The sequence below is a fragment of the Salvia splendens genome, chromosome 4 (assembly GCF_004379255.2).
Source record: "Salvia splendens isolate huo1 chromosome 4, SspV2, whole genome shotgun sequence".
Taxonomy (NCBI): Eukaryota; Viridiplantae; Streptophyta; class Magnoliopsida; order Lamiales; family Lamiaceae; genus Salvia; species Salvia splendens.
The window spans coordinates 13,141,513-13,156,656 of NC_056035.1; the positions used below are offsets into that span (position 1 = coordinate 13,141,513).

General features: G+C 37.3%; 1 protein-coding gene across 2 annotated transcripts; it reads left to right on the forward strand.

Moving 5' to 3' along the window:
* The first annotated feature begins 1,468 nt into the window (after positions 1-1,468).
* On the forward strand, positions 1,469-13,754 carry LOC121798664 (CLIP-associated protein-like). Of its 2 annotated transcripts, none has more exons than XM_042197782.1 (21): positions 1,469-1,963; positions 3,287-3,442; positions 3,534-3,596; positions 5,035-5,103; positions 5,258-5,423; positions 5,787-5,948; positions 6,195-6,292; positions 6,729-6,803; positions 6,881-6,949; positions 7,044-7,129; positions 7,238-7,355; positions 7,519-7,617; positions 7,698-8,040; positions 8,238-10,021; positions 10,789-10,887; positions 11,314-11,418; positions 11,513-11,587; positions 11,669-11,737; positions 11,847-11,915; positions 13,017-13,118; positions 13,325-13,754. In XM_042197782.1, the coding sequence occupies exons 1-21, from the start codon at positions 1,631-1,633 to the stop codon at positions 13,481-13,483; spliced, it is 4,299 nt and encodes a 1,432-aa protein (XP_042053716.1). In that variant the 5' UTR covers positions 1,469-1,630; the 3' UTR covers positions 13,484-13,754. The 2 variants fall into 2 exon arrangements, with proteins under 2 accessions (XP_042053716.1, XP_042053717.1); XM_042197783.1 differs by having other exon boundaries at positions 5,790-5,948.
* Positions 13,755-15,144: the final 1,390 nt, after the last annotated feature.

Below are 15,144 nucleotides of genomic sequence, written 5' to 3' on the forward strand. Positions count from 1 at the left end.
AGCCACGAGAGCCGACATTCTGAGGTCGGCTTTGCGGGTCTACTTCGAAGACACCGGCAAACAATTTAAATATGTCGATGTTTGGGAGGCCGCCAGGGATGAGGAAAGGTGGGCCATCGGTGTACGGTCCAGCTCGGGCTCGAACTCGAAGCGCACGACGAGTGGCCAATACTCGTCTGGTGAGGGCGGTTCGGGCACCGGGCCACAAGAGTTTGCCTCGCAGGAGGATGAGACTCCGACAGACGATGCCGGGGGGTCCTCCCGTGGGCGCCGTCGGCAGCAAGGGAGAAATGCAGCGAAGGCGGCTAGAGGGAGGAGGGGCCGAGCCGAATCAAGCCAGGCGGGCTCGGGCTCGGGGGGACCCCCCAACTCCTTATGGCCATGTACATGACCGCCACAATGGCAGACACTTCCCGCTTTACGCCCACCCAATACCAAGCTTGGCTTAACGGAATTATGTTTATGGCACCACAACTTGGCATGCCGCCTCCTCATGGCTTCAGTGCATCTCCACCACCTTCCCGGGGGATGATTCACCGGCGGAGTAGTTTTTTTTATTTTCTATAAAATTGTATTTTCAATTATGTCATTTTTATTTTTTTAGGATTTTAATTATGTGTGTTTTTTATTTTTTTGAATTTTAAGTTGTATTTTTATTTTATGTTGTAATGTTATTTTATTTTTAATTAAGTGTGTTTTTTATTAATTGAATTTGTTGGAAAAAAAATATAAAAATGAAATTGAATGAATAGTATTTTAAGGGACGGTTAAGGGACGGATAAGGGACTGAGGGTTGCAGGTTCCGTCCCTTAGTTAAGGGATGGAGTAAAAAAGTACAGTGGGGCTCGCGAATAGTAATTTAAGGGACGGTTTAGTGACAATGTCAGAGATGACATAAACATTCCAATAAAAGTGCAATGGGTTGGGGTGTGCCTAAACCCCCACAAGGGCGTCTTTTGATTAAAAAAAAAGTGCAAGGATATAAATAAAATGATACTACTAATAAAATATCAAGGCGCGGAGAAACAAAAGATGAACTTAGTGTTGATAATATTTTTGTAAAAATTTGAAGACAAGCAAGAAACAAACATTAAACTCCACCATTCTCCTTTCCGAGTAAAAAGAAAATGAAAATCATTTAAGCAACGTTTCGATCCACCTATTTGTCTGAGTTGTTTATTTACCTATTTGAAAATGAAAACCCACACTCAAAATTTATGTCATGCATCAGCCTAATAAAAAAAATCAATAATAACAGAAAAAAAGTGGTTGTTTGAGACACAATTTGTTAGAGAGTTCCCAATTCAATGGTTTTAAATTATGCACTTTTACTTTTTTTGGAAGGCTTAAAAGAAATATTTAAGTTTTTATAACTAACATAAACTCCCTTCCCTAAGTAAAAAATCATACTCCAAAGAATTTTAATTTTTAACCATGTAAATTAACTCGACTTGTTTTCCGACTGTCATTACACATTTTTCTCTACCTTCAAATCTCTCTCTCTCTCTCTCTCTCTCTCTCTCTCTCTCTCTCTCTCCGCACTTGAACTTCCCCTTTCCTCACTCTCCAACTCCGACCGGATCCGATCGGCCGTTGGCGAAATCATCGAATTGCTCCTACCGCCGAAGCAATGGAGGACGCGCTGGAGTTGGCGCGTGCGAAGGACACTAAGGAGCGGATGGCGGGCGTCGAGCGCCTCCACCAACTCCTCGAAGCCTCCAGAAAGACGCTCTCTCCGTCGGAGGTGACGTCACTCGTCGACGTCGGCCTAGATCTCTTGAAGGATAACAACTTCCGTGTCTCACAGGGCGGTTTGCAGGCGCTCGCCTCCGCCGCCGTGCTCTCCGGCGAGCACTTCAAGCTGCATTTCAATGCGCTTGTTCCCGCGGTGGTCGAGAGGCTCGGAGACGCCAAACAGCCTGTTAGGGATGCCGCCAGGAGGCTGCTGCTCACTCTCATGGAGGTACGGGGTTCGACTCTTTGTGCGCAAGTGCTGTACAGCTATGCTCGTTCTGTTCGTTGAGTCTCTGTGCTTGCTTTGTAAATTCTGTGCGATTAGTGGATGCCAGTTAGGTGGCGGTAATGGCTTTTAAATGGTGTTTGGTGCTTCCGAAGGGTTCAAATTTCAAATTTATGTTCATGTTTTTGGTTTTTCTTTATTTACTCTGCTGATGAGGGTTTAACAGCATCGCAATTGCGTGTGGTTTTCTGTTACTTGGCCGTGAATTCCTTTATTGGTGATTGCTCTGATACGTTCTAAATTGGTCTTTACAACCTATTGGGGAATTTATCCGAATATGAATCATCTAGGGTTTGCAATAGGGATAACCAATGCTATTCAAATGTTGCTAATAGATAGACCGGTGTCTGTATTGCTTACTGTACGCAGTTTAATTTTGTCTACTAATGACAAAGTCCATTATCTTAACAATCAGATTTAGTTAAGCTTCGCCATTTATAACTATAAACTCCTCCCAACTTGAAATTTTGAGTTGTGCAATTTTACACTCACGAATTTCTAGGTTTTTCTTTAAAAGCTACAGAGATCATGGAACCTGTACTTCACTAGAAAGTATAAGTTCTATGTAAATGATATTTCATTCCTTTTGAAAAGTGGGATGGGTTGATGTTACATATCTATGTGGTGTAGGCTACACGAAAGTCATGGTAAACAATGGGAAGTGAGAAGTGGGTCCATTTCGTAGAATTGCAATATCCCATTCCTAGGCTTATCCATTTAAATTTGCAGTCACTTTAAAGTGTGATGCTACTTCCATTGTATACTTTCCATTTTTTAAATCAATGGAGCAAATCTGTAAGAGTATGTGAAACCTCCCTTCAGACTGAAGTCTGATAATCCTCCATTGAGAATGCCTCTGTTAAACATGTTTCTGTCTACGAAATTTAATATTCCTCTTTATGTTATTTTTTTGGTGATCTAGAACTTGAGTCTCTTTTATATGGTTTGAATATTGTTAGATTCATGAGTATTTGATAATAGAAGGTTAATTTGAACTCTCTCTCCCTCTCCCCCCTTCCTCCTTTGTATCTTTTCTAATGTCATCACTCTGATAGTGGAATTTAGCAATGGAAGAAATCGCTAACCTGATTCAATAGATTGTTTCTTTCATTAAAAGTCTCTTATGTGTTAATATGCCTCTGTAATTGTGTCATGCAAATGAGACTGAACTCCGATAACTCAAAAAACTCAAGCACTATTTAAATTGAATGTATAATGAATTGTATGAGTTTCATTCTGCGACTGAGAGTGTCAACTCTGCTGCAGGTTTCTTCACCAACAATTATCGTTGAAAGGGCAGGATCTTATGCTTGGATGCACAGAAGTTGGAGAATTCGAGAAGAGTTTGCTCGCACAGTCACGTCAGCTATTGGTCTCTTTGCATCTACAGAACTACCTCTTCAGCGTGCCATTCTTCCTCCTGTATGTTGACTCTATTAATTTGAGTGGCACAAGCTTACATTTTAAAGTGAAGCAAGAATGGATCACCTAATTTGATATCTTCTTGGATCAGATTTTGCAGATGCTGAATGATCCAAACCCTGGTGTTAGGGAGGCAGCTATTTCATGCATTGAGGTTAGGAAAATTGCTGTGTATTGTTTGTCACCTGTCTTCCAACAGCCATAACTACTTTTATCGTCACCTGTACTGCGCCATCACCACCAAGCTTTGAAGCATGAATTTCTAATAAATTCAAATATGTTATTATGATTAAATTTGGATCGTTATAGGATTTTTACATATTCAGAGTTGGAAGTGCTTCTGCGGTCAGAAGATAGATTGTATTTCAGGTGGACCCATTATGGAGTATGTAGGCCGGTTAGCTGTGAAGTTATCAGTTTCTTGCTAAGCTATTTAGTTCATTTAGAATACACTCACCATTTTTGCTATGCCCTTGGATGGTCTTGTTTTTGACTGATAAAATCCTGTAGCTGCTTCATGAAAACGGGAATATACATGCTACTATTTGTTGGCTGTCATCTGGTTATGCATGTTTCAATGACAAGGATCTTTAGAATATGTTTAGCTGTTTTTTTAATAAATTTTCTCTAAAAGTATCGATTTATTACACTTGCATATGCGATGAGGTCATACATCTTGCCTTAAAGAAAATGTGCTTTACTAACCAGTGATTGTAGCAGATTCCTGTTCACTTGTTTTATAAAGGTTGACATGCCTCATGCTCTGTTGTCTGGATATAGAAGAAGTATGCAGTTTATTTCATGGAAGTATGAGACTCTTGTTCTTACTTGTTAGGCCAGCATTTTAGTGCTACAAATGTTACTAACTTAGAAACTAATAGTGAGAGGCTGAATTGGGTAGTCTAAGATGGAAGAAAAATGACAACAGTTTCTGATCCTTGGTTTAGGAGTCTTTTTCTCTAGATAAGGCTGGCAAGAGGCTTCACCTATAAAATCAACACGGTGCATTTGCACCTTGTGTAGTGGAAATTATTTTCTAGAGAATTGGCAGCGGCGTCATCGTTTATGATATCCTTCGAAAAAGGAGGAAGTATATTATGATTTACATGCTAATGATTTTTTTTACGGCTACACAATTGGTGTTTGAGTTGCTGTTCGACGTGTCTTATTGTCGGATCCTGAGTTGAACATTGCTTAATTATAATGATCATTTTCATGATTGTACTTAACAACCTTAACTTTTTAGTTGGCAGTTTTGGTGGTTTGACCACAAACACTTTTAGTCATCCAAAGTTGGCGAACTTTAGGGCATTAAATGGGTTGGTAGCTTCAATTTACAATTGACTGGTGTTTGATTTACTCTCTAGGAATTCGTAAATGCTGTAAACAACATTTTTCCTTAATCATTTTATGGTGATGTGATTTCGTGAAGCTCATACTTCAGAAATTTGTTGCATATATTAAAAAACATATATGTATCATTCTTTATTCTGATGCTTTATTTGGTATTGTTGCTCTAGACTGCCTGCATACCTAAGTAGTTTTCTGAACTAAAGACTACTTTTTCCTTAACATTTGGTTGACAATCTCAGGAGATGTATACTCAGGCTGGGCCTCAGTTCCTTGAAGAATTGAATCGACATCATCTACCTGCACAAATGGTAATTGTTGGTCAAAAGTTTTGTATCGTGACTCGAGTGAACAAGACAGAAATTTTTGTTACCCTTAACTCCTTTTTAACAGAATCATTTTTAAACGTAAAAGGGCACATGATTGAACTGTTTCTGAAATGCTTTTTGTCACAATTGACCGCAGTTAAGAGATATTAATGCCAGAGTAGAAAAGATTGAGCCCAAGATTCACTCTTCAGATGCTATTGTGAGCAATTACTCATCTACCGAGACCAAGCCTACGATGCATAATCCAAAGAAAAGTAGCCCAAAGGCCAAAAACATGTCACGCGAAAATTCTCTCTTTGGAGGTCAGTACTCATAAGAAAATGCCTACCTATAAATTTGTGTTGCATTTTATAGTCATCTAGCTGTTTTTCTTTGTTTTGGTTAAGAATTTAATATTTGGTAAGTTATAACTTGAGCTCAAGCGTTATAATATAATAATCCCATTATTTTTCATAGTAAATGAGGTTTAGGGTAATGCCTTAAAATTTCTTGAAGGTTATAGTATTGTCTAGAAAAAATTGTTATCATAAAAACCAGTTTACGATTGAAATGCACAAGAAAGTGAGACTCTATCCATTCCCTTTATACTAACATTTTTACATATATAACAACTTATACTTCTGCTTCAACTTTTGATTAATTTTGTCTCCTTTTACTCTGAGCAGCAGATGGTGACATCACAGAAAAGCCAGTAGAACCTATTCAAGTATATTCAGAAAAAGAGCTTACAAGAGAGTTTGAGAAGATTGCTTCTACCTTAGTGCCTGAAAAAGATTGGTCTGTACGTATTGCTGCCATGCAGAGAGTTGAAGGCCTTGTTATTGGAGGTCCGTTCAATACATCATTATCCAAGCACTGGTTCCAAAATTTTTTAACAAAACCAGTCTTGTCGCGAATCCAAGACTTTATTCTTTATACTACGAGTACAGCTTCGTAATATATTGAACAGACAATTTCATTTTAGGTTACAGAAGCGCACAGTTCCTGCTGTAATAAATTAAGTTGTCTAATGATGATTCATTTTGTTGATCAGGATTAGCAGAAACACGTACAATTCTTTTTTAATTGTGCAGGTGCAGCTGATTACCCTGGTTTCCGGGGGCTTCTCAAGCAGCTAATTGGTCCTTTGAGCACACAATTATCAGATCGGCGCTCAAGCATTGTGAAGCAGGTTTGGCCCTATCTGATTGCTTAGAACATTCTCTCTCTATCTGTATTGTCATTTAAATTGCGCGAAACTATGATGAGATACTAATAATTTATCATGACACTCAATTTTTAATTCATTATAGGCTTTATAACCCTACTGAGAATTTTTTTCTGTAATGCAAATACAATAATTTTTTCCATGAGCAGTATAGTATCTTTCTGACATATACTTAAAGTTGTTTATCTTTTATAGAAAGTGCCAAATGCTGCTGGCTTTATCACGTGTGAGAAGGAGTATGAAAATAACATGTTTTTAGTGCTAAAAAGTCATTTGTCTGTGATACTTTAGCTACTCTTGCTAAATTGAGCATATCGGAGAATTTGATTTGTTACTTTTAATTACTGGCTGAAAGTTTTATCAATTCGGTCTTCTCACTTTTGTAATTTCCATTTTCTAGGCATGTCATTTGTTAAACTTCTTATCTAAAGATCTCTTGGGGGATTTTGAGGGATGTGCTGAGATGTTTATTCCGGTGAGAACAACTCTTTGTACGCATTATGGTAGTTGATACAATTAATCTTGCCTCTCACTATCCTTCTTGGAATTTAGGTCCTTTTCAAGCTTGTTGTCATAACAGTGCTTGTAATTGCAGAGTCGGCGGATAACTGCATAAAGACGGTAATGCTCTAATGTTTTGTTAGGTGGTCTTTTTCTAAAATAATAAGAGAATCTTAATATCATTCTGACGTTTGAGATATATTTTGATCTACAGATGTTACGCAATTGCAAAGTTCCTCGTGTACTTCCCCGGATTGTTGACTCTGCAAAGAATGACCGCAATGCTGTACTCCGTGCGAGGTATTATTATGCTGTTCTCTAAGCTGCTTGGTCTTCTGTCTTATGCTCTTTTTATAGTACAAACTTTATCTTGTACCTTTGTACTTATGCCTCTATTTCCTAAATTAGGTGTTGTGATTATGTGCTTCTTATACTTGAATATTGGGCTGATGCACCTGAAATACAACGGTCAGCTGACCTCTATGAAGATCTTATTAGATGTTGTGTGGCTGATGCAATGAGTGAGGTTTGTTTCCTCAATATACCTCTTTGTATTTATATGGATGGGCAGTCATTTGCTATTCGTCTTTTTATTATCAGATGAATCAGCATTCATATCTCAGGTTTATGATAGTTGCACATACTTTACTACTGTACTTCAATCTCACGGGCTACATTACTCTGAATAGGTACGATCTACTGCAAGGACCTGTTACAGAATGTTTGCTAAAACATGGCCTGATCGCTCCCGGCGTCTGTTCATGTCTTTTGATCCTGTTGTTCAAAGGGTACACATATTTTTTTGCTTTTGTTCTGAATCCTTCTATTGCTGTGAAACTATTAGCTGAGAAATAGTAGCTGGTGCTAGGTAATAAACGATGAAGATGGAGGGATGCATAGAAGACATGCTTCACCTTCCATTCGTGAAAGAGGTTCAAACATGTCATTCTCCACTCATGCATCCACACCTTCAAATATACCTGGTTATGGGACTTCTGCGATAGTTGCAATGGATAGAAGCGGTAGTTTATCCTCAGGGACATCTCTTACTTCTGGACTACTGATCTCTCAAGCAAAATCTATGGGCAAGGGTGCAGAGCGTAGCCTAGAAAGTGTGTTGCACTCGAGCAAGCAGAAGGTCACTGCCATAGAGAGTATGCTGAGAGGCTTGGATATATCAGAGAGAGGACGGTCCTCCAGTTTGGACTTAGGTACTTAGTTTGTTCTATTCTCTTAATTTTGAATTGTTAATTTATCTGGTCCTCTTTGGTTTGGATAGTGACTCTTCAAAAAATTTCCACACTCTTGGAATAGATTTAGTCTTTCATTAACGGCTGATTATCTTGATTCAATGATTCTTCTATGACTATGAATGGTTTAGCTATTTATTTTCTTGCCCCTAGTGCAGGAGTTGACCCTCCATCTTCTCGTGATCCACCATTCCCCCTTGCTGTTCCAGCTTCAAATAGTCTTACAAATTCTTTAACAGATCCGGTATCTGGTATATCTAAAGGCAACAATCGCAATGGAGGGTTGGTGCTTTCTGATATCATCACACAAATCCAAGCCTCTAAGGAGTCTAGTAAACTATCATATTATAACAGCACTGGAAGTGAGCTTCTGTCTGCGCATTCTTCTTACTCAGCTAAGAGAGCTCCAGAAAAGGTACAAGATAGAGGATTTGCTGAAGAAAATCCTGATTTTAGGGATTCAAGGAGATACATGAACGTTCAAGATAGACAGTACTTAGAGACACAATACAGAGATGCTAGTTATAGGGAGTCACATGGTAACCATGTACCAAATTTCCAGCGTCCACTTCTAAGGAAGAATACTACTGGGCGAGTGTCTGCTGGCAGGAGGAGGAGCTTTGATGACAGTCAGCTCCCACTGGGTGATCTCTCAAGTTATTCGGACAGCCCAGCTACTCTTACTGATGCTCTAAATGAAGGGCTCAGTTCTAGTTCAGATTGGAATGCACGGGTGGCTGCATTTAGTTATATTCATTCCCTTCTGCAGCAAGGTCCAAGAGGTATTCAAGACGTAATGCAGAGTTTTGAGAAGGTCATGAAGCTGTTTTTTCAACACCTGGATGACCCGCATCACAAAGTTGCACAGGCAGCCCTTTCAACTCTTGCGGATCTTATTCCAGCTTGCAGAAAGCCATTTGAAAGTTACATGGAGAGGATTCTACCCCATGTTTTTTCTAGGTTGATTGATCCAAAGGAATTAGTGAGGCAACCTTGCTCAACTACACTGGATATTGTTGGCAAAACATATGGTACCGATTCACTTCTACCTGCTCTGTTGCGTTCGTCGGACGAACAACGGTCTCCCAAGGCAAAATTAGCTGTTATTGAGTTTGCTATTGGTTCATTTAATAAGCATGCTTCAAATTTTGAAGGTTCTGCCAATAGTGGCATCCTTAAGCTATGGCTAGCAAAATTAACCCCACTGGTTCATGACAAAAATACAAAATTGAAGGAAGCAGCTATAACATGCATAATATCTGTTTATACTCACTTTGACTCGGTGGCGGTATTGAACTTCATTGTTAGCTTATCTGTTGAAGAACAGAACTCCTTAAGAAGAGCCCTCAAGCAGTATACTCCTCGCATAGAGGTAGAACTCATGAACTTTCTGCAAAGCAAGAAAGAGAGACGTGGCAAGTCCTCATATGATCCATCTGACGTGGTTGGAACATCTTCTGAAGATGGCTATAATGGATCATTAAAGAAGAGTCAGTTGTTTGGTAGATATTCTTCTGGATCTATTGACAGTGATAGTGGGAGGAAGTGGAGCTCTCTTCAAGATGCATCGTTCATCACAGGTTCTATCGGGAACCAAAAATCTGATGATACACTGGACAATTTGCATCATCAATTGGTAGAGACTAACTCAAATGCTGATGTTACAACTTCAAATCATAAAAGTTTGAAATACATACCTAATATCTCCAGTGATAATATGGGATTATCAGCAATAGATAGTCATCCAAAAGCGGAGGTTTCTATGACACCACGTTTGGACATCAATGGACTGATTGGATCTGAACATCTGCAGAAGTCTCTAGACATTGGGGTTGACAATGAGCGTTCACCTGAACCGTCACTAAGTTTTCGTGAACTTCCTGCTGTTAAATTATATTCTTCTACCGAAACAGGACCAAGTATCCCTCAGATTCTTCATATGGTGAGCTTTTCTTCTGCTTGCTGGCCTGCCTAAAAGTTTATATATGTATACACACACACATAGGGGCGTAATCAATTGATAACTAGCTTAATTTGATAACTTTGATAACTAATCAACTCGGTATATTAAAAATGTCAACACAATGGCAAGAGTATGTCAACACAAATTTAGATTGACATACTTATGTCTTTGTGTTGACATTTATATTTAAATGGCAATCTAAATTTGTGTTGACATACTCATGTCATTGTATTGACATTTTTAATATACCGAGTTGATTAGTTATCAAATTAATCTAGTTATCATCCTAACCACACACACACACACACACACATATATATATATATATATATATATATTTATATATATGGTGCGTTAAAATGATAACCATATTTATGGTGATAACCTAATAACCTATCATTTTATGGGTCAAAAATATCATTTTTACTAAAAATGATATTTATACACTATAAAATGATATTTTTTCAGCATGCATAGAATGATACTTTTAATCCATAAAATGATATTCTATTTTATAAAATGATACATTTCATCCATAGAATGATAGGTTATTAGGTTATCACCATAAATATGGGTTATCATATGATCACATCTATATTTATTTATTTGAGTTTGCCATGTTCCTCCAGTTTACAAATAACATGACCGCATCTTAATAATTAATTTGGAGTAATAATTCAAGGAGGTTGTCAGTGGCAGTATTGGTCTGAAAGTCTTCAGTTATAATCTTTCTTTACTTTTGGTAGATATGCAATGGGAGTGACGACAGTCCAGCAAATAAACGGCAAGCACTTCAACAGTTGATTGAAATCTCCATATCTAATGACCACTCCGTCTGGAGCAAGGTAGTATGTTATATAATTTTTTCCTCATCTGGTTATGCTTTCTCGGCTCTTTAGATAAAAACAGCTTTTGATATTTGTGAGTTTTGGGTCAGCTTTCCTTTTTTTCTTTTATTTGTTGGGTGTGTTGGAAGGATATGAAAAACAAACTCGACGCATTGGGTTGAATTTCAGTGTAAGATGTTTGATTCAGGAGAGTATTGGTGAAAGAACTTGATATACTCATGACTGGATGGGTATCATGGGTTTTAAGTCACTATAATATAAACAGTTAAATCCATCGAACTTAAATAGATTACTTTACATGTAACAGCCACTGCTGCTTAACTTACTTTTCATGGTAGAATCTCAGCTAACTTAAATTTGTGATATTTGGTCAATCATCCAACAACATTGTGCTTTTGGTTACTAAACAAATGGCATGTTCAGTACTTCAATCAGATATTAACTGCTGTACTTGAAATGCTGGATGATTCCGACTCATTAATCCGCGAGCTGGTTGTCACGCTCATTGTTGAGATGTTAAAGAATCAGGTACATTGTCTATATTTAAGTCTAATTTTTTTTGTTTTGTGAATTTGTATATAGTAACATTCTGCACATACTCGTGCACTTTTCTCTTTTTCAGAAGGAGTCAATGGAGGATTCTGTTGAGATTGTAATTGAAAAGCTGCTTAATGTGACGAAGGACAATATTTTGAAGGTACATCTTATTTCCTGAAGCTCTATATGCTTTTTCTTCAGTTCTACTTCTTCGTCTCATTGCTTCTATCTCTACATTAAGGTCTCCAATGAATCCGAACATTGCTTGACAATTGTGTTCTCTCAGTATGATCAATTCCGGTGTCTAAGTGTAAGTTTATTTGTGATTTATACGGATTATTTATATACATGTCTAGTTTCCATGGTATTTGGAAGTAAATTTTAAAATTCCCCCATCTTTTTATTCTGTTGCATTGCAGGTTATTGTGCCTCTGCTTGTGACCGAAGATGAGAGAACTCTTGTGACATGCATAAATTGTTTGACTAAGGTAAAATCTATAAATTAATTTTGTAAGTTATGATATAAAGTTCTATCCGTTTTTCAATTTCTGTATGAATTGATGAATAAGATTTGCTGATATGAACACTTGCTCCATGGAACTGGATTTCCCCAAGACTTGCCTTGAATCATCCAAGTTCAATCAACAAAAAGGGATGGTAAACAAAATATGGTAGGAAAGAAAATGAAGGAGGGTGTGTGAATTAGGAATCCCACTTTGGACCTCATTTAATGGGATTGAAGGCAAACCCAATGGCTACTTTCTCCAAGCAATCTATTTAAATTTGCTCCACTCTAGTAACACTCAATTTTGGAAGTCATACTTTTACATTAGTTGAAAGATCAATAAATGCAACCACCAAAGAAGTGGAATACATAGATAAAATCTCACTAAGGAGAGGAAATACACTCAAAAAGAGTTTTTAGGGTTCATACAATATTCAAAGCTGATTAAAATGAGGTTACGTCAGTGTTGTTAGGAGTGTGGGGCTTGGGTTGACGGGGTTATCTTATACCTTTCAACCTATTTAGATTACAGAAGAAAGAAATGGAAGGAGAAGAGGAAAGGATTCAAAGTTGCATGTCTTTCTTATAAGAATTCTTAATCCCAATTAAGGGTGAAAAGCAAATACCCTGGAATTAGAAACAATTTTAAAATCCCTCTATTTACTTTCATAACAAGTGTGACTATATATTTAAATCCACAATGCCTAACCCACCAATAATCCAGATACACCTTAACTTTGTGTTCAAAGATAAGTACAAGGGGAGGTTTCGCAAGAAAGTCTTCAGACAAGTCTTTTACTGAATGAATTTGAAATCAGTTTCATGATGTACGTGAAAGACTGCAATAGGTGATCAAGTATCTAAAGTCTGTCCAATACAAAATTGGGCAAACTAATGTAATGGATTTGCTGCTTTGGAATATACATTTTGAGCCAATGCCTTTTGGGTGTGATTATGAATTATCATATGAATCACTAAAGCGACATTAATTTTATCTTTAGTTTGTGTACTTCCACTATATTAAAGCATATGTGATGTGTTGTGAATTCTTAGGAATATCTAAGAATGTTATGTTACTTAGCAGCTTGTAGGCAGGCTCTCTCAAGAGGAGCTGATGGCTCAGTTGCCCTCATTTTTGCCTGCTCTTTTTGATGCATTTGGGAATCAGAGTGCAGATGTCCGGAAGGTAAAAATGATTACTCCCTGCTTTGAAAATTTCACTTTTGGAGAATATGTAGCATTCCCTTCCTACTATCGACCTTTTGATGACCAAATTGGAACCCCACCCACTCCACACTTATCATGCTTGTAGAGTATTGACTCACATAAAACAAAGTCTTGTAATCAGTTGATGAGCTTTTACATGAATTTTAAATTTCCCTGTTATTGCAGACTGTTGTTTTCTGTCTGGTGGACATATATATCATGCTGGGGAAAGCATTCCTGCCATATTTGGAAGGGCTTAATAGTACACAACTCCGGCTGGTGACGATATATGCAAACAGGATATCTCAGGCGAGGACTGGTACTCCCATTGATGCTACCCAATGATGAGCTGATTCTGATGCAGAGGCGCGTCGGTTAATGTTTCTGGTTAATTTTGATAATTTCTTCATTTGTTTGTTTGTGCATGTGTGTATATTGTGTGAAATCTGTAATTGGGATGTTTGGAGAGCTGAGTTGTAATTCTTTTTACATAAGGTTTAATCTATTTGTGCACATTGGCCTTGGAGAATACAGTTTGGTGTGTGGAAAAAAACACTGTGATGTAGTGCGACCTTTTTGTATTTGTGTCTATAATGAAATCATTTTTTTCCTATTACACGTTATCTTCCTCCCGATACAATTTCTTTTTATAAAAAATTTGTGTTGATAGTGAATGATATGACTTTTAATACAAAATTAGTAAAGAAAGAGAGAGAGAAAAATGGGTTCAAATATTGTTAGTGGAACATAGATTACTTCATTCAAAAGGGAAACTTACTATAAATATAGACTAGTTTTGATGAACACCACAAAAGCGAAAAATATTTAACTATTTTTCTTAGACATGAGCAGTATTAGGTGGCTGGCTCTAGTGGCCTAGCCCCATATGATTTTATATGTTGCAGGTGAACATGTCATGCAAATGGAACAGACATGAAATCTTTAGGATGGTATTCTCAAAACATGGCATGTGTACAATTATATTAAATTTATACTACCATCCGTCGTAGATATGTTTTGTTTGTCTATCTTCAATAATTTCGAAGTAAAAGAAAAAACAATAAGAAAAAGGAGTACTTATCTTAACACGATGTTGGCATTACGACTTGCGAGTATTTTTTATTGGTTATGGTAAATAAAACAATCTTAATAAGATGTATGTCTAAATTTGATATGTTTGCATTATATTTCGTTGAGTTAAACCAAGAATCATTTTATGTTGTAGGAGTAGTTTATATAAGACGAAATTTGAAAAGCAATTTTATTTTGGCTAAAGTTTAACCACAGTGCCTCCTTCCATAATTGGTTGTGGGGATGAGTTGGGAGCTAAAATAATGAAGTTCGTACAAAATGGAGTAAAACGATCTTAAAATGAAGTATCATTTGCTTGATTTATTTTATCCACTAGATTAGGAAAATGGATGGATGAGATTTGGTCTCTAGTTCGGTATATATATATATATATCCTATTTCCTTCTTCATCTCAGCCGTTGATTATCCCCATCTTGTGGACGAAAATATTCAATTAAATCAGTTTATTTTATTCAATTAGTGAGCGTACAAGGTCATAATAGGGAAACATTATGTTGGTGGTTATGGAAATTTCCTTGATTTCATCCCTTCAAGATCTTGCGGTTTTGGAGTTTTGTCACGCGTTCCAGACGCATCTTCTTCCTAAACTATCTCTGCAATTTTCCTATTAGTTTCTACACGTTGAAATTCAAGCCTCTTGGTTACCAGATCCTCGGTATTAGAATCGTTTATCGCCTGCGTTGCAACAGTTGTTGTTCTCTCATTAATGGAAGAAGGTAAGGCAAGCGATTTTGATTCGTATGCGTGTATTTGTTTATGTATCGGATGTCTTTCTACCACTTCAGATCAGTCCTTGTATATGCTACTTATGCAGCATGTATGTCGAGTACTATGAAATCATGTTTAAACATTATGTCCAGTTTTGATTTGTTGCCGTTTAGGGTTCATGTTATGGCGGTATAAACAATTAACCA